Source organism: Mobula birostris, chromosome 13 (assembly GCF_030028105.1).
Source record: "Mobula birostris isolate sMobBir1 chromosome 13, sMobBir1.hap1, whole genome shotgun sequence".
Classification (NCBI taxonomy): domain Eukaryota; kingdom Metazoa; phylum Chordata; class Chondrichthyes; order Myliobatiformes; family Myliobatidae; genus Mobula; species Mobula birostris.
Genome location: NC_092382.1, coordinates 91,347,680 through 91,367,217, shown reverse-complemented (window position 1 = coordinate 91,367,217; position 19,538 = coordinate 91,347,680). Strand labels below are relative to the sequence as shown.

Genomic DNA, 19,538 nt, shown 5'->3' with positions numbered 1-19,538 from the left:
GCAGTGGCACAATTACAGAGAATGTGCTGTACAGGTTGTGATGGACGGACAATAATGTCATTGAATGGGGATCAAGTTGACCTCAGCAAACAAGCTCCATTTAAGAGTTGGGTACCAACATCTTTTGTCCAATGGCAGAGAGGGCTGACAGGGGTGGAAGAGGTGCTGGATGATATTAACTGCAGCGGAAAGTGCAGGAGGAGCCAATGGAAGGGGAAGCTGGTTTTCCTGATGGCCTTGTGCAGAGCACTTGCTGTTTCAAGTCTTGACGCATCTGGATGGGATGCTTTTTCTTTGTGGTGCTCTGGCAGGATAGATTAGAGGGCTTGTCTAGGGAGGCCATTTGGGAGGAATTGAGGAATGGGAAAGGTGTAATAACTCTTATGGGGGTGTATTATAGACCACAAATGGAGAGCTAGAATTGGAGGAGCAAATTTGTAAGCAGATAGCAGATATTTGTAATAAGCACAAGGTTGTGATTGTGGGAGATTTTAATTTTCTACACAGAGACTGAGAAGCCCATACTGTAAAAGGGCTGGATGGTTTGGAGTTTGTAAAATGTGTGCAGGATAGTTTTTGGCAGCAATACATAGAGGTACCAATGAGAGAAGGGGCAGTGTTGGATCTCCTGTTAGGGAATGAGATAGGTTAGTTGACGGAGGTTTGTGTTGGGGAGCGCTTCGGGTCCGGTGATCACAATGCTATTAGTTTCAATATAATTATGGAGAAGGATAGGTCTGGACCCAGGGTTGAGATTTTTGATTGGAGAAAAGCTAACTTTGAGGAGATGCTAAAGGATTTAAATGGAGTGGATTGGGACAATTTGTTTTATGGAAAGAATGTAATAGAGAAATTGAAGGTCATTTAAAGGTGAAATTTTGAGAGTACAGGACTTTTATGTCCCTGTTAGGTTGAAAGGAAAGGTTAAAAGTTTGAGAGAGCCATGGTTTTCAAGGGATATTGGAAACATGGTTCGGGAAAAGAGAGATATCTACAAAAAATATAGGCAGCATGGAGTAAATGAGGTGCTCGAGGAATATAAAGAATGTAGAAAGAATCTTACAAAAGAAATTAGAAAAGCTAAAAGAAGATATGAGGTTGCTATGGCAAGTAAGGTGAAAATAAATCCCAAGGATTTCTACCGTTATATTAATAGCAAAAGGATAGTGAGGGATAAAATTGGTCCCTTAGAGAATCAGAGTGGACAGCTATGTGTGGAGCCAAAAGAGATGGGGGAGATTCTAAACAATTTATTTTCTTCAGTATTCACTAAGGAGAAGGATATTGAATTGTGTAAGACAAGGGAAACGGGTAGGGAAGTTATGGAAACTATGAGGATTAAAAAAGAAGTACAGGAGCTTTTAAGGAATATAAAAGTGGATAAGTCTCCGGGTCCTGACAGGATATTCCCTCGGGCCTTGAGGGAAGTTAGTGTGGAAATAGCAGGGGCTCTGACAGAAATATTTCAAATATCAGTAGAAACAGGGATGGTGCCAGAGGATTGGCGTATTGCTCATGTGGTTCCGTTGTTTAAAAAGGAGTCTAAGAGTAATCCTAGCAATTATCAGCCTGTGAGTTTGACATCAGTGGTGGGTAAATTGATGGAAAGTATTCTTAGAGATGGTATGTATAATTATCTGGATAGACAGGGTCTGATTAGGAACAGTCAACATGGATTTGTGCGTGGAATGTCATGTTTGACAAGTCTTATTGAATTTTTTGAACAGGTTACTAGAAATGTTGACGAGGGTAAAGCGGTGGATGTTGTCTATATTGACTTCAGTAAGGCCTTTGACAAGGTCCCACATTGAAGGTTTGTTAGGAAGGTTCAATCATTAGGTATTAATATTGAAGTAGTAAAATGGATTCAGCAGTGGCTGGATGGGAGACGCCAGAGAATAGTGGTGAATAACTGTTTGTCAGATTGGAGTCCGGTGACTAGTGGTGGGCCTCAGGGATCTGTACTGGGTCCAATGTTATTTAGAAACATAGAAACATAGAAAATAGGTGCAGGAGTAGGCCATTCGGCCCTTCGAGCTGGCACCGCCATTCAGTATGATCATGGCTGATCATCCAACTCAGAAACCTGTACCAGCCTTCCCTCTATACCCCCAGATCCCTTTAGCCACAAGGGCCATATCTAACTCCCTCTTAAATATAGCCATTGAACTGGCCTCAACTGTTTCCTGTGGCAGAGAATTCCACAGATTCACCACTCTCTGTGTGAAGAAGTTTTTCCTAATCTTGGTCCTAAAAGGCTTCCCCTCTATCCTCAAACTGTGACCCCTCGTTCTGGACTTCCCCAACATCGGGAGCAATCTTCCTGCATCTAGCCTGTCCAATCCCTTTAGGATTTTATACGTTTCAATAAGATACCCCCTCAATCTTCTAAATTCCAATGAGTATAAGCCCAGTTCATCCAGTCTTTCATCATATGAAAGTCCTGCCATCCCAGGAGTCAATCTGGTGAACCTTCTTTGTACTTCCTCAATGGCAAGAATGTCTTTCCTCAGATTAGGGGACCAAAACTGCACACAATACTCCAGGTGTGGTCTCACCAAGGCCTTGTACAACTGCAGTAGTACCTCCCTGCTCCTGTATTAAAATCTTCTTGCTATGAATGCCAGCATACCATTCGCCTTTTTCATCACCTGCTGTACCTGCATGCCCACTTTCAATGACTGGTGTATAATGACACCCAGGTCTCGTTGCATCTCCCCTTTTCCTAATTGGCCACCATTCAGATATTTTCCTGTTTTTGCCACCAAAGAGGATAACCTCACATTTATCCACATTAAATTGCATCTGCCATGAATTTGCCCACTCACCCAACCTATCCAAGTCACCCTGCATCCTCTTAGCATCCTCCTCACAGCTAACACAGCCTCCCAGCTTTGTGTCATCCGCAAACTTGGAGATGCTGCATTTAATTCCCTCACCTAAGTCAATAATATATATTGTAAACAACTGGGGTCCCAGCACTGAGCCTTGCGGTACCCCACTAGTCATTGCCTGCCATTCTGAAAAGGTCCCGTTTATTCCTACTCTTTGCTTCCTGTCTGCCAACCAATTCTCTATCCACATCAAGACCTTATCCCCAATACCGTGTGCTTTAAGTTTGCACACTGATCTCCTGTGTGGGACCTTGTCAAAAGCCTTTTGAAAATCCAAATATACCACATCCACTGGCTCTCCCCTATCCACTCTACTAGTTACATCCTCAAAAAATTCTATGAGATTCATCAGACATGATTTTCCTTTCACAAATCCATGCTGACTTTGTCCGATGATTTCACCGCTTTCCAAATGTGCTGTTATCACATCTTTGATAACTGACTCTAGCATTTTCCCCACCACCGATGTTAGGCTAACCGGTCTATAATTCCCCGGTTTCTCTCTCCCTCCTTTTTTAAAAAGTGGGGTTACATTAGCCACCCTCCAATCCTCAGGAACTAGTCCAGAATCTAAAGAGTTTTGAAAAATTATCACTAATGCATCCACTATTTCTTGGGCTACTTCCTTAAGCAGTCTGGGATGCAGACCATCTGGCCCTGGGGATTTATCTGCCTTTAATCCCTTCAATTTACCTAACACCAATTCCCTACTAACATGTATTTCCCTCAGTTCCTCCATCTCACTAAACCCTCGGTCCCCTACTATTTCCAGAAGATTAATTATGTCCTCCTTAGTGAAGACAGAACCAAAGTAGTTATTCAATTGGTCTGCCATGTTCTTGCTCCCCATAATCAATTCACCTGTTTCTGTGTGTAGGGGACCTACATTTGTCTTAACCAATCTTCTTCTTTTCACATATCTAGAAAAGCTTTTACAGTCAGTTTTTATGTTCCCTACCAACTTTCTCTCATAATCTTTTTTCCCTTTCCTAATGAAGCCCTTTGTCCTCCTCTGCTGGACTCTGAATTTCTCCCATTCCTCAGGTGAGCCACTTTTTCTGGCTAATTTGTATGCTTCTTCTTTGGAATTGACACTATCCTTAATTTCCCTTGTCAGCCACGGGTGCACTACCTTCCCTGGTTTATTCTTTTGCCAAACTGGGATGAACAATTTGTCAAATATGTTAATGATCTGGATGATGGGGTGGTAAATTGGATGAGTAAGTATGCAGATGATACTAAGACAGGTGGAGTTGTGGGTAATGAAGTAGGTTTTCAAAGCTTGCAGAGAGACTTAGGCCAGTTAGAAGAGTGGGCTGAAAGGTGGCAGATGGAGTTTAATGCTGATAAATGTGAGGTGCTACATTTTGGTAGGACTAATCAAAATAGGTCATACATGGTAAATGGTAGGGCATTGAAGAATGCAGTGGAACAGAGGGATCTAAGAATAATGGTGCATAGTTCCCTGAAGATGGAATCTCATGTGGATAGGGTGGTGAAGAAAGCTTTTGGTATGCTGGCCTTTATAAATCGAGCATTGCGTATAGGAGTTGGGATGTAATGTTGAAATTGTACAAGGCATTGGTGATGCCAAATTTGGAGTATTGTGTACAGTTTTATTCACTGAATTACAGGAAAGATGTCAACAAAATAGAGAGAGTACAGAGAAGATTTACTGGAATGTTACCTGGGTTTCATCACCTAAGTTACAGAGATAGGTTGAACAAGTTGGGTCTTTATTCTTTGGAATCTAGATGGTTGAGGGGAGACTTGATAGAGGTGTTTAAAATTATGAGGGGGATAGATAGAGTTGACATGGATAGGCTTTTTCTATTGAGAGTGGGGGAGATTCAAACAAGAGGACATGAGTTGAAAGTTAAAGGGCAAAAGTTCAGGGTGAACTTCTTTACTCAGAGAGTGGTGACTGTGTGGAACGAGCTTCCAGCAGAAGTGGTTGAGGCAGGTTCGATGTTGTCATTTAAAGTTAAATTGGATAGATATATAGACAGGAAAGGAATGGAGGGTTATGGGCTGAGTGCAGGTCAGTGGGACTAGGTGAGAGTAAGAGTTTGGCACGGACTAGAAGGGCCGAGATGGCCTGTTTCCGTGCTGTAATTATTATAAGGATATATATGATTGGTGGTGATCTTTGGGGAGCATTTTGGATTTCCTCAACATTTTCTGCATTTTTTGGTAGAGGTGTTGTTTCAATCACAGCATCCTTGTCGTTGGACCAGGACAAATTGACGGTGACATTTAGACTCAGGAACTTGAAGCTGTCAACTGTGTCCAACTCTGCCCCATTGGTACAGAGAGGGGAGCTGACCAAGATCCTCCAAGCTTTCTGGAAAAAATTGACGGACTGACAGAGAGCTTCTTGTCATCACAGCTTGACAGTAGGTTCCCTGCCTGGTTCTGTCTCATCCTCCCCTCATTGATCAAGCTGTTGCAGAGATAGGTGAGAGCTTCAAGTTCATGTCCAAACAGGAGCTAGCAGCTCCTCCAGGTCCTGCCGTACTTGCCATTCAGATTGAGACAAATCTGTCAACAGATTTGGCCCCATATCTCAGGAAGGATATGTTGTCATTTGAGAGAGTCCAGAGGAGGTTCACGAGGATGATTCTGGGAAAAAAGGGGTTAACATATGAGGAGTATTTGGCTGTTTTGGGTCTGTATTCACTGGGATTTAGAAGAATGCGAGGGTGGGGGGGATCTTTGAATCCTTCGGAATGTTTCAAGGACTAGATAGGGTGGATGTGGAAGCTGTGGATGTTTCCTGTGGGGGGGGGGGGTATCCAGAACTAGAGGGCACAAGCTCTAAGTTCAGGGGTGACCTATTAGAACAGAGGGAAGGAGGAATTTTTTTTTTAGCCAGAGAGTAGTGAATCTGTGGAATGCTCTGCCGCAGACTGCTGTAGAGGCCAGTCCATGGGTGTATTTAAGGCAGAAGTTGATCGTTTCCTGATCGGTGAGGGCATCAAAGGATATGGCGAGAAGGCAGGTGTATGGGGTTGGGTGGGACCCGGGATCAGCCATGATGGAATGGTGGAGCAGACTCGATGGGCTGAACAGCCTCATTCTGCTCCTGTGTCTTATGGTCTTGTTGTGGTTATTGGGGATGGGGAAGTGTGTCACTGGGAAGTGGGAGGGGCCATTGGGACTGCTGAGTGGGTTATTGGGAAAGAGCAACAGACTATTGACAATGGGGAATCGGATGGATGTAAGACCTGCTGCTGCCTTTGGGAATGGGGCAAATCATTAGGAACGGAATACCGTTCGGACTGAGATGGGATCATCTGGAGTTGTGCAGGGGTCGCTGGGAATGGGGCTGTAATTGTGAATTGACAGCCACTGCCGGGAGCGGAGTTGGATTGACTGGAAATGGGACGGGGCCACTCAGATTTAGTGCAGTCGTGGGATTCAGGGAGAAGTTCATGGGAATGGGCGGGAAGATGGGGTGGGGATGGGCAGGTGTCACTGGTGACGGGGCAGTCATGAGGAATTGTCGTTGGTCATTGAGAATGTGCTTGGCGGACATTGGGAGTGGTGACGGTGTTTCTCAGAAGTGGGGCCAGGTTTGTCAGGAATGGGGTGGGGTTTGTTGGGAATGGGGCGGGGACATTCTGATTGGAGTAGTGTCAGCGCGTGGCCAAGTGGTTAAGGTGTTCGTCTGGTGATTTGAAGGTCGCCAGTTGGAGCCTCAGCTGAGGCAGCGTGTTGTGTCCTTGAGCAAGGCACTTAACCGCACATTGCTGTGCGACGACACCAGTGCCGAGCTGTGTCGGCCCTAGTGCCCTTCCCTTGGACAACATCGGTGGCGTGGAGAGGGGAGACTTGCAGCATGGGCAACTGCCGGTCTTCCTTGCCCAGGCCTGCACCCTGGAAATCTTCCAAGGGGCAAATCCATGGTCTCATGAGGCTTACTGATGCCTATAGTTCAAGACAGACAATGTGAATGTGAGGGGCAACTGGTGTCACAGGCACAGCAGATTTGGCATTTGTGCTTTCCATAATATGCACATGTCAGACAATTATCATTTCATGACAGCTGTATTTACTTCCCTTCTTTTGCTGTCATTTCGTTTGGATATGGCCTAAGTGCGGTGAGAGAGAGAGAGACACTGAAACGGGTCGATAGCTCACAGACTTTAATGCGAACAGTATTTTAAGGGAAAGGAGAACAATAAACGCTGGACCAAATGGGACCGTTAACTAACACTCTCAAACGTAAAACTAGATGCCAACATTTGCGGCTGAAAGGAATATCTAAATATAAAACAGACACCGCTAGTCTTCAGAGCCAGTCGGCTTGGCGGTCCACTTCCTCGGGCAAGGCCGAGAGCGAGCAGGCAGCGTGACGGTGCCGTGCTTTGCTCAAGTCTCGACAAGTGCTACGATGAAAAGAAGGGAGTTAAATACAGCTATCGTGGGATGACAACTGGCTGATGCGTGCGTGTTCACGAGCGCCGTTGCCGGTTCTGCTGCTCTGCCCAGTCCGCAGCTGCGACAGTGGGGAATAGGGCGGAAGTTAGTGGGGTGGTGGAAGGGGGACGTGCGACAGGTGCGACTCAGAATATGAAAGGGGGTCGAATATGGGGCGTGGGACGGGGGGGTGCGATCATTAGGGCACAACTCTGAATGGGAATGGGACAAAGTAGTTGGGAATGGGCGAGTGCTCACTGAAGATCGGAGTGAGTCCCATTGGGAAAGGGCTGGGGCGACTGGGTATGGGGTAATGGCTTGTTATTGGGAATGGGACATTCCATAGCCGTTTCCTCACTGACATCAATTTTTCCCTAATCCTACTCTCCCCAGATGCAGCTGACCACCACTCAGTTGCCCTCCGTCTGCCGGGACTTTGACAACATATCGTTGCTGCCCAACTGCAGCGACCACGATCAGGTCCACCAGCTGCTGCTGGCCTGGCACAGCGTGCAACTGGGCATCGGCCTCCCACTCAACGTCGTGGCTCTCTGGGTCTTCATCTGCTTCCTGCGCCTGCGGACGGTGGTGACAGTGTACCTGGCGAACCTGGCCGCCTGCGACCTACTCTTCACCCTGGCCCTGCCTCTGCGGGTCTACTACTTCGCCACCGACAACTGGCCGCTGGGCAATGCACTCTGCCAGCTGGCGGGCTCACTCTTCCAGCTCAACATGTATGGCAGCTGCCTCTTCCTGGCGGCCGTCAACGTCGACCGCTTCCTGGCGCTGGTGCAGCCTCTCCGCTCCCGGCCCCTGCGCCGGCGCCGAGTAGCCTGGCGAGTGTGCGGGGTGGTCTGGGCGCTCATCGCCCTGGGATCCATCCCCGTGGCCATCGCCCACGACACCAGCTGCTGCCAGAATTCCAAATCCACAGTGGAGGTGCGCTGCTTCGAGAGCTTCTCCCCGCGGGCCTGGAGGAGGGAGCTGCTGCCTCTCGTCGTGCTGGCGGAGATCCTGGGCTTCCTCCTGCCCCTGTCTGCCGTTCTGTATTGCTCTGTCCGCATCCTGCGCGTCCTGAGCCGCAGGGGTGGCAGCGGGCAGGGAGAGGGCGAGGTCCGGAGGAAGAAAGTGCGCCTTCTCCTGCTGGTCAACGCCACCATCTTTGTGCTGTGCTTCCTGCCCTACAACCTGCTGCTGGTGAGCTATGCAGGGTTGAAGGCCAGAGGGGACAAGGGCAACACAGAGCTGAGGTCCAGACTCCGCTACGCCCTCCAGATCACCATGCTCCTGTCGAGCTCCAATTGCTGCTTGGACCCGCTGGTCTACTACTTCAGCACTGAGGGCTTCCGGGCCACCTTCCGGCGTGGGCCCCTCAGCCCGAGCTGGTCCAGGGAACCGGGCCAGGGGCGGTGGACGCTCCTGCTGCCGTCCAGGAAGGGGCGCGACCGGGCCAGGTCCTCAGACCACGGATCTCCCCCTGTGGAGTTCCAGGTTGTGGGGAAGGGGGAGGGGTTGGACAATGGAGAGGTTGCAGAGGAGAAGGGGGAGAAATGCTTGTATACAGTGTCGGGCGTGTGACCCTTTGATCCCACGATCCTTTCTGAGCCGGCCAATACTGTTCGATCGTACGTTCCCAATGGGTCCCACTCCTTCCCACTCACTCCCCTCGTCTACATTCCCAAAGAACCAACCCCCGCCCCCCACCATTCACTCCCAGCAGTGTCCACTCCTTCCCATTCACTCCCACTGTCTGCTCTGAACCTTTACTGTCAGGGAAATGTAATTAAATTCTTTTTCTTCACCAGCATCCACAAAAACAGAGGTGTACCTCAAAGAATGAACGACAGTTAAACCTTTGAACCCCACAGCTCCCCCCTCCCTCGCACAAGCAGCAGCCCGCAGCCCCCCATGCCCACGAGCAAGAAGACATCAGCACCTTCCATTGAACACTCAAGGGTGCAGCAAAGCATCGGTAAAGACACATATGTGCAGTACCCCAAAGACTACTTGTTCGCACGGTAGTTCAACATACCACCAGCTCTTTCTCTTTCCCTGATAAGGGAAAAAAAGAGGTGTCCCCATTTCACAGAGAGAGGGGAGACTAAACAATCATCTCACTGAATCATGAATTTAGAAGCCTGTTGTGTTGCTTTTTCCAAGCTCTGCGCCCAGACAGTTGGCCCCAGAAAGGCACAGCTCTCCGGACACACTCCGACCCGCTGCCCCTGATGTTCCGTGTTCTGTCATGGTGCTTCAGACAGGGGCACCGGCCAAGACCTGGCCTGTCTCCAGAGTCACAGGATTCTGGCACCCGGAAAGCGTGCTAGTCAAAAAGCGGGATATCAAAAAGCAGCCGGTCGTAAGGCCCAGAGAGAGGGTCCCATTCCCACAAAGAACCGAAGACAGGGTGCAACTCCGGAGAAGGGAAAAAGGAGATTTCAAGGATAGAAATAGAGCTATTTCCAAGGAGGCAAGCAAAGGAGTCACTGTTTAGCGCAATCATGACTTCACCCTGCCCCTCTGCTCTTAATGGAGCCCAACTATTCCTAATCATTCCAATAGCACACACTCCCAATGACCCAGCCTACCCTGTCAGTCTGCAATCACAATACACAGCAGCCCTTTCTGTGCCTTCTACCACCCACACTCGTAAAGAGTCCAACCCTTTCCATGAACACAGGCACTCCGAATGCTTCCTGCCCCTTCCCGCCCACTGCCGATGTCCCAACAGACACTGCGTTGACCGCTGAACAAAATCACTCAGGGACCGACTGTGGGGGTGCGACATGCATTCACTCACCTGGAAAGCAAGCACTCTCTGTGAGATCTCTGGAATGGAGTCTTGCCAGACTCAAAGTGCGTGAGATAGAAACAGAGATAAATAAAGTAGGCAAGCCAACACAGTTACCAGTATCTGCGATCACGTCAAATACTTTTGAGATTTTTCAGTCAAACATGGTCCAATTGATTTCAGAAAGTATCAGCTGTAGGAAAGATTGGACAAACTTGTTTTTTTTTTGTGGATTCTTGGAGGCCGAGGAGAGACCTGAAAGAGCAGGACAGACAAATGGAATACAGTGTTGGGAAATGTACAATTATGCATTTTGGTAAAAGGAAGAATAGTGCAGATTGTTATCTAAACGGGGAGGACATTCAAATATCAGAGGAGCAGAGGGACTTGTGAGACCTCCTGCAAGAATCTCAGAAGGCTAATTTACAGGTTGAGTCGGTGGTAAAGAAGGCAAATGCAATGTTGGCATTTATTTCAAAGAATTATAAAAGCAAGGAGATAACGTTGAGCCTTTATAAGACATCAGTGAGGCTGCACTTGGAGTATTGTCAACAGTTTTGGGCCCATATCTCAGAAAGGATGTGTTGTCCCTGGAGAGAGTCCAGAGGAGGGTCACAAGGATGATTCCAGGAATGAAGGGGTTAACATCTGAGGAGAGCTTGGCAGCTTTGGGTCTGTACTCACTGGGATTTACAAGAATGCGGGGGGGGGGTGCGTGGAATCTCATTTAAACCTACCAAATGTTGAAACGACGAGATAGGGTGGATGTGGAGAGGATGTTTCCTACGGTGCGGGTATCCAGAACTGGAGGGCACAGCCTCAAAATTGAGGAGTGGCCTTTTAGAACAGAGGCACGGAGGAGTTTTTTTTAGCCAGAAAGCAGGGAATCTGTGGAATGCTCTGCCACAGACTGCAGTGGAGGCCAAGTCTGCGTATATGTAAGGTGGAAATTGATAGCTTCCTGATCGGTTAGGGCATCAAAGGTTATGGCGAGAAGGCGGGTGAATGGGGTTTAGGGGGATCCGGTATCAGCCATGATAGAATTGCGGAGCAGACTTGATGGGCTGAATGGACTAATTCTGCCCATGTCTTTCGGTCGAATGCTCTAACATTATGAAATTACAGGAGGCTATAACACATCCTTTCTGAGATATGGGGCCCAAACCTGTTGACGATACCCCAAGTGCGGCCTGACCAGTGTCTTCTAAAGGCTCAGCATTATTTCTTTGCTTTAATATTCTGTTCCACTTGAAATGCGTGCCAACATTGCACTTGGCGCCTTGACTGAGAATCCTTCTTACATGGTGAAAGTGCCAAGCCTACGCTCAAAATCTTGGCAGCTGTCAGGTGCAGCGTACAGCAGTACTGGCAGGAACAGTGATATACGTATAATGGGTGCAGCCTAAAGCTCCCTAAAGGTTGTGTCACGGGTAGTCTGAGTGGAAAAGCCTGCAAGTAGCATAATTACATTCATTGCTGGGGACATGCAGTATGAGACTTGGGATATCATGATGCAGCCATCAACCGCTCTGGTGTGGCCATACTTGGAGAATTGGCTGCAGTCCTGGTCGATGCTGAGGCTTTATAAGACACTGGTGAGGCCACCCCCTTGGGTATCGTGAACAGTTATCTAGGGAAAGTTGTGCCGGCATTGGAGAGAGTCCAGAGGAGGTTCACAGGAATGATTCTGGGAATGGAAGGGTTATCATAGGAGGAATGTTAGATGGTTCTGGGTCTGTACTCACTGGAATTTAGAAGGGTTGGAGGGGAGGGGGGATCTCACTGAAACCTTTCAAATGTTGAGAGGCCCAGACAGAGTAGCTGTGCAAAGGATGTTTCCCATGGTGGGGGAGTCTAGAACAAGAGGGCACAGCCTCAGGAAGGAGGGGCGCCCTTTCAAAACAGATGGGGTGAAATTTCTTTCGGTGAATTTGTGGAATCTGTTGCCACAGGCAGCTGTGGAGGCCAGGTCATTATTTCAGGTCTGTATTTCGTACAGACTGATTGGTTCTTGACTGGGCATGGCATCAAAGGTTACGGAGAGAAGGCCGGGGAGTGGAGCTGTGGGCGGGGTGGGGTGTGGTGGTGGGAGAAAAGGGATCGGCCATGGTTGAATGGTGGAGCAGACTCGATGGGCCGAATGGCCTAATTCTGCTCCTATGTCTTATAATATTAGAGGCAAGTGTAGAGCAGTTAGCCAGCATCATTGCTACATTTCCCCTGAGGTAGAAATGCCAAACCGGGGGGGGGGGGGGAGTGCAAATAAGATGTGAGAGGCACGTTTTTTTTCGCAGAGAGAACAGTACGCGTCTGGAATGGGCTGCCAGGTGCAGCGGAGGAAGCAGAAACTGTGGATGTGTCGAAGAGAATGGAGGGATATGGACCATGTGCCCAGCCCCGCACTGCAGACCTGTGGTCACCCAGTACGGACTGGCTGGGGCACTCGGTGGATCTCCTGGTGGACCTGCTCCTGGCCCTGGCCAAGATGGCAGCTTATAGATCCACACAGCAGGAGCCCGAGGGTTTATGTCCTTGGAGCGGGCGCACGCAATCTCTGCGGGCCCATTGGGAGCGTTGTTGGACCGGGGCCCCCGCTCTACAGAACTGAGTGTTTTGTAGATAATAGTAACCACGTTTTAATGTGAAATGTCAGCTTTGTAAAGCCCTGGTCACTTTCTGTATTTTGTGAGTGAATAAATGTTAAATCGGGTGGTGGGGTCGGGACACGTTTCCACCAAAGGAGGTGCGAGGTGCTGGCCTGCAGGTCACCCTTGGGCAAGGTGTGGCGCCTGTTAGCCCCTCCCCCGCCACGAGATCAGGTACAGGATGGTCATATGAGCAAATGCTGCATTTGCAGAGGTCCGGGCACACGACCGCTGATGCCGGGCAGACAATCTCTGAACGGTGTTGATAAATGGTTGTGGAGGGGGTGGGGTCACCTGCCTTGTGACGACATCGCCCGGGAGAAGGCAGTGGCAGGCCACTTCTGTGGGGAAATTTGCCAAGAACAATCGTGGCCGTGGATAGACCATGATCGTCTGTCCTGCAACACGGCACATAGTGATGGTGACGAGTTCTGTTTATATTTTAAAAAAGAGATTGTGGTATTAGCTTAATTAGTCTGGCATGACACTGTGGGGCTTAGATGCCTGTTCCTGCACTACCTTTCTGTATTATGTGGAGTTTATAATGTATGCCTATAATAAATTTTAACGAAGACTGGACCAGACTGATTCTGACACCGCACCGTGCACGGTCGTAGCCCACTTTCGCGGTCACTCAATATTTCGGGTCTCCTCGCGCGCGGAGAATCGGCGCTCACGCGGATGACCTCGAGTGACCGTCCGCGGGACAGTTTGAAACAACCCGGGTGCCAGCCAGTTCGTCCAAACATCAGAGGTCAAGCGTGCTCCCGTTTCAGATTCATTCACTTCTCGCGCGTACGCGGGAGCGCGCAGTGAAAAGCTTATGGTCTTACCTGTACGCGATCCGTTCCCTGCGTATTGATGTGATTTTAATAGCCTCCTAAATACACGCGTCACATCTGCTTCCACCATAACCACTCGCCAGTTCCCTTCTGTAAGATCCCTTCTCGCTCTCCTGCACTTCAGAAAGGTAAAATTCTTACTTGTTCAAATTTTCCCTGTAACTGAGGTCTTGAGTCTCAGGTGACCCGAACTTGCTGACAGTGCTCACCAACATCTTACACATCCCAAGTCCCCCGCTCAATACCCTGGTAAGCGGGCAGGGAGGTGAAGATGGTGTTAGAGCCCCTGGCCCCCATGAGTTGAGGCAATGAGAGAGGAAGCTGGAAGGTCACATCACGGTAATGAAACGTCTCTGAGGCTGCCCTCGGAGTAGGGTGTTCACTTTTCATCACCACGCCATCGGAAATATAGAAAAAGTGCAGGGAGAATTTAGGAGGCAGTGAAGGAATGGGTTAGTACTATTTCTTTCTGCGTTTGCACACTCTGATGTCTTGTGCACGTGGTCGAACGGTCAAGTTGGTGCAGCCTTTCAGAGATTATATAGTGGATTTATTGAGTATGCCCGCAAGAAAATGAGTTTCGGGGCTGTATGTGGTGACATATATGTACGAGGGGTGATTAAAAAGTTCGTGGCCTAAGGTAGAAGGAGTCAATTTTAGAAAACCTAGCACATTTATTTTTCAGCATTGTCCCGTCCTACATGTACACACTTAACAGCCGTCGTGGAGCATACGGATCCCTTCTTTGTAGAAGTGGTCCACAGCAAGGCTGATTGATAAGTTCGTGGCTGCAGGTAGAAGGAGATGAGTTATACAGCTCTCGTTTGAGTGAAAATACAGAAAGTTTGATGTTTCTCCTCGTCTCCTTCTACCTTAGGCCACGAACGCCGGCAGCGCATTCCATGCACTCACCACTCTCCGCATAAAACAACTTACCCCTGACATCTCCTCTGTACCTTCTTCCAGGCATCTTAAAACTATTCTCTCTCGTGCTAGACATTTCAGACCTAGGAAAAGCCTCTGACTATCCACATGATCCCAATGCCTCTCATTATCTTGTACAACTCTGTCAGGTCACCTTTCATCCTCCGTCGCTCCAAGGAGAAAAGGCCGAGTTCACTCAACTTATTCTCATAAGGCATGCTCCCCAATCCAGGCAACATCCTTGTAACTCACCTCTGCACCCTTTTTATGGTTTCCACGTCCTTCCTATAGTGAGGCGACCAGAAATGAGCACAGTACTCCCAAATGGGGTCTGACCAGGATCCTATATAGCTGCAACATTACCTCTCCGCTCTTAAACTCATTCACACGACTGATGAAAGCCAATGCACCGTATGCCTTCTTAACCACAGAGTTAACCTGCGTAGCAGCTTTGACTGTCCTATGGACTCGGACCCTAAGATCCGCCTGATCCCCCACACTGCCAAGAGTCGTACCATTAATGCTATATTCTGTCATCATATTTGGCCTACCAAAATGAACCACCTCACATTTATTTGCGTTGAACTCCATCTGCCACTTCTCAGCCCAGTTTTGCATCCTATCGATGTCCCGTTGTAACCTCTGACAGCCCTCCACACTATCCACAACACCCCCAACCTTTGTGTCATCAACAAATTTACTAACCTTTCCCTCCACTTACTCATCCAGGTCATTTATAAAAATCACTATGAGTCGGGGTCCCAGAACAGATCCCTGAGGCACACCACTGGTCACCGACCTCCATGCAGAATATGACCCATCTACAACCACGCTTTGCCTTCTGTGAGCAAGCCATTTCTGGATTTACAAAGTAATGTCCCCTTGGATCCCATGCCTCCTTACTTTCTAATAAGCCTTGCATGGGCACATTCTGCATGGAGGTCTGTCACCAGTGGTGTGCCTCAGGGATCTGTTCTGGGACCCCTACTCTTGGTGATTTTTATAAATGACCTGGATGAGGAAGTGGGGGAATGGGTTAGTAAATTTGCTGGTAAGTCTCTTGGCAGTGTTGAGGGTCAGGGGGATCTTCGGGTCCGAGTCCATAGGACACTCAAAGCTGCTACGCAGGTTGTCTCTACCGGCGGCAGTGGTGGAGGCAGATACAATAGAGACTCCTGGACAGGTACACGGAGCTTAGAAAAGTAGAGGGCTACGGGTAACCCTAGGTAATCTCTAAAGTAAAGACATATTCGGCACAGCATTGTGGGTCGAAGGGCCTGTATTGTGCTGCAGATTTTCTATGTTCCTATGTTCCTAATGCGACTGCTGCACCGAACTGCATTTCGTTCATTGAGATAGTAACACTGCCGCTGGTCAGGCACTTTAGCGTACTCCTGCTTTTACTATTGTATGTTATGAATTGTTAGCTGATTAGTTGACTTCACCTATCACTTTCCAGCTTGTACGGTTTCTTCTCCCACCACACCTTTATTCTAGCCTATCCCATCTTTTCCAGGCCTGATGAAGCGTCCCAACACGACATGCCGACTAGTTACTCCTTTCCACAGATGATGCCTGACCTGAGATCCTCCAGCATTTCCTGTGCTTTGCTCTATATTTTCAGCAGCTGAAAGAACCTCCAGTGTTTAAAACTTGTCAGTTGTGTATTTTTGTTGCTTGTTCTGAACATTTGATGTGGTATGATCGGCCTTCTCCCGCGCTGGAATGTCAACACAATCCTCGTGATTGTTTCTTGATTAACTTGCAGTTGGTTCTAATATAGATAGATTCCAAAGGAAACGTTATTAATAAAGAAAGATTAATACAGTTAATATTATTAATATAGTTTTAATACAAAAAGATCCCAAAGGAAATTATAGTGTCACATTAGCATTAGAAGTGCACAGATATACAAATATTAGAAGAGAAGTAAGAAACAATAAAAAAGGGTACCTCAAACTGTCTAACAGGATGGGGGGGGGGTCATCACTTCCCCAGTGACAGGTTGACTGATTATGGAGCCTTATGTCCGGCGGTAAGAGTGACCTCATGTATCGCTCTTTGGAGCAGCGCAGTTGTCTCAGTCTATCACTAAAAGTGTTCCTCTGTTCCGCCGAGGCGGCATGCAGAGGGTGAGAAACCCTGTCTGGTATTGCCAGGATTTTCCGGAGGGTCCTTTGTGGTGCCATATTGCTAGCTGCGGATATGATTCTAGTAGATGAGCCTCTATAAAGCTCTAAATCTCATTGTGGACAACTGGGGACGGCATGAACATCGACTTCTCTAACTTCCGCTAAGGCCCCACCTTCCCCTCGTACCCCATCTGTTACTTATTTTTATGCACACATTTTTTCTCTCACTCTCCTTTTTCTCCCTCTGTCCCTCTGAATATACCTCTTGCCCATCCTCTGGGTCCTCCCCCCCTTGTCTTTCTTCCCGGACCTCCTGTCCCATGAACCTCTCGTATCCCCTTTTGCCAATCACCTGTCCAGCTCTTGGCTCCATCCCTCCCCCTCCTGTCTTCTCCTATCATTTTGGATCTCCCCCTCCCCCTCCCACTTTCAAATCCCTTACTCACTCTTCCTTCAGTTAGTCCTGACGAAGGGTCTCGGCCTGAAACGTCGACTGCACCTCTTCCTACAGATGCTGCCTGGCCTGCTGCGTTCACCAGCAACTTTGATGTGTGTTGTTGGGGACGGTATGAGTTCTCTTGGAACGACAGCGCAGTCATTGGGAGCGGGAGAGGGCCGTTAGCAAAGGGGTGTAATCACTGAACATCGTTATAGCCAGGGTTATTGTAAATATGGCAAAAGTGGGTCGATGGGAATACAACAAGGGGTTAATGGGGATGGCCTGGGGTCATTGGGAATATGGAGGTGGGATTGGGAATGGGAGTCGACACTGGGGGAATAAGGGTCCGTTCATTGAGTGTGAGGAGTGCCACTGGGAATGCAAAGTGGGACTATCGCAATGGAAAATGTCACAGAAACAGGTTGATTGCCCGCACTATGATGGGCCCTGTGCAAACGAGCATTGCAACTCCAGCAAACGTGAATATTATGCCAGAGCAGCCGGCCAATGGAACAGTTAAGTGTGTGTAGGTGGGGGCGGGGGTGCAGAGCGGCTCTGACAAGCCAGGGACATGTTGATCCATGGGGAGCAGGCCCCGGTAATAATTTGGGTCGGGAGCGTTGGGTTGAGTGTGGTAGGTAGTGTAAAGCAAAGGGACGTGTGTACCGCAGGCAGGGTTCTCCACTCCTGAGGATCTGAAAGTTTCAGGTACCTGAGTAGAGGCACCACAGAGACTGAATGGAAAGACCAAACAAAACGTGGAAGAGAAGAGCCCCGGCTACTAAGACCAAATGGTGTGGCGAGGGATCCTCGAATGCGTTGGGAACCCGGGGGAAGGCATAGCTCGAGTTCTCCAGATCTTGGCCAGGATGGAAACTGAGCGAGGGAACGAAGCCGAGGCTGCAAATGGCCGACGTGTTCCCGGGGCACGGAGGCAAGACTCGTGGGGATGTGAAAGAGAAGGATGGGAGTAGGGGTTGGGCAGGAGAAGGAAAGGGGACTCGGGGGCAACGGTGGGCTTACCAGTGTCCTGTGGAGAACAGGACCAAAGCAATGGACTAGTTTCTCTCAAACCTTTCTGCCCTCCCTCGCCTCACACAACTCTCTCTTCCCAACTCTCTCTCTCTCACACACACACACACAATTCTCTTTCTCTCTCTCTCTCTCTCTCTCTCTCTCTCTCTCTCTCTCACACACACACATACACACACACACATTCTCTCTGTGTTTGTCTATCTCCCTGCCTAACAGGCTCTGTCTGCTTATCAGTGTCTCTCTACCCACCCCCCGCCTTCTGATCTTTTGCCTCTAATGATCTCTGTCTATTTCTCTCTCCCCCTCTCTATTTAAAAATGCAAACACGAGGAAATCTGCAGATGCTGGAAATTCAAGCAACACACTTCAAAGTTGCAGGTGAACACAGCAGGCCAGGCAGCATCTCTAGGAAGAGGTACAGTCGACGTTTCAGGCCGAGACCCTTCGTCGGGACTAACTGAAGGAAGAGTTAGTAAGAGATTTGAAAGTGGGAGGAGGAGAGGGAGATCCAAAATGATAGGAGAAGACAGGAGGGGGAGGGATGGAGCCAAGAGCTGGACAGTTGATTGGCAAAAGGGATATGAGAGGATCATGGGACAGGAGGCCCAGGGAGAAAGACAAGGTCGGGGGGAAACCCAGAGGATGGACAAGGGACAGAGGGAGAAAAAGGAGAGTGAGAGAAAGAATATGTGTATAAAAAATAAATATCGGATGGGGTACGAGGGGGAGGTGGGGCATTAGCGGAAGTTAGAGAAGTCAATTTTCATGCCATCAGGTTGGAGGCTACCCAGACGGAATATAAGGTGTTGTTCCTCCAACCTGAGTGTGGCTTCGTCTTTACAGTAGAGAAGGCCGTGGATAGACATGTCAGAATGGGAATGGGATGTGGAATTAAAATGTGTGGCCACTGGGAGATCCTGCTTTCTCTGGCGGGCAGAGCGATGTAGTGAGTTACTTCAGCTCCACTTCCAGCACGGTGGTTCTTTTGCCAGTCACGATCTTCCCAGCCGCAAATTGGAAAAATCCAAGACCGTTTTTCTATCCTGCTGTGCGCCCGAATGACGCGCCGCCGCACTTTGCAGTAACCCTGGGCCCAAAGTGCTGCTTGCTACGTCAGACGCTCGCATGGCTGAGCTCCATGGACTATGGTGACTGTCGTCTTTGGGGGGGAACTTTCATTCGTATCTCCGAGGATGAGAACTGCTCCAGTCTCCAACAGAAACAGGGATCAGTGCAGACCTTGCTAGCAATCTTCCCTCTAAGCTGTGGCCGCGCAGTGTCTGAAATGCTTCCCCGCACACAGCTCGGCGGAATACAGACAGACGGAAAAAAGTTTACAAAATGTTACAACTTATTTCTATGTGGTTATACTTTTTAATCGATAAATAAATTCAAAAGTATATGATTTTTCAGT

At 48.7% G+C, this 19,538-nt stretch overlaps 1 protein-coding gene across 9 annotated transcripts in view; it reads left to right on the top strand.

The window, feature by feature from the left end:
• LOC140207169 (lysophosphatidic acid receptor 5-like) overlaps positions 1–13,326 on the top strand; it is a 51,964-nt gene extending 38,638 nt beyond the window's left edge. For all 9 annotated transcript variants that reach the window (XM_072275522.1, XM_072275519.1, XM_072275521.1 and 6 more), the window contains one exon: positions 7,710–13,326. In XM_072275522.1, coding sequence (XP_072131623.1) covers positions 7,710–8,894 — 1,185 coding nt within the window. In that variant the 3' untranslated portion in view covers positions 8,895–13,326. The remainder of the gene's footprint in view (positions 1–7,709) is intronic.
• Positions 13,327–19,538: the final 6,212 nt, after the last annotated feature.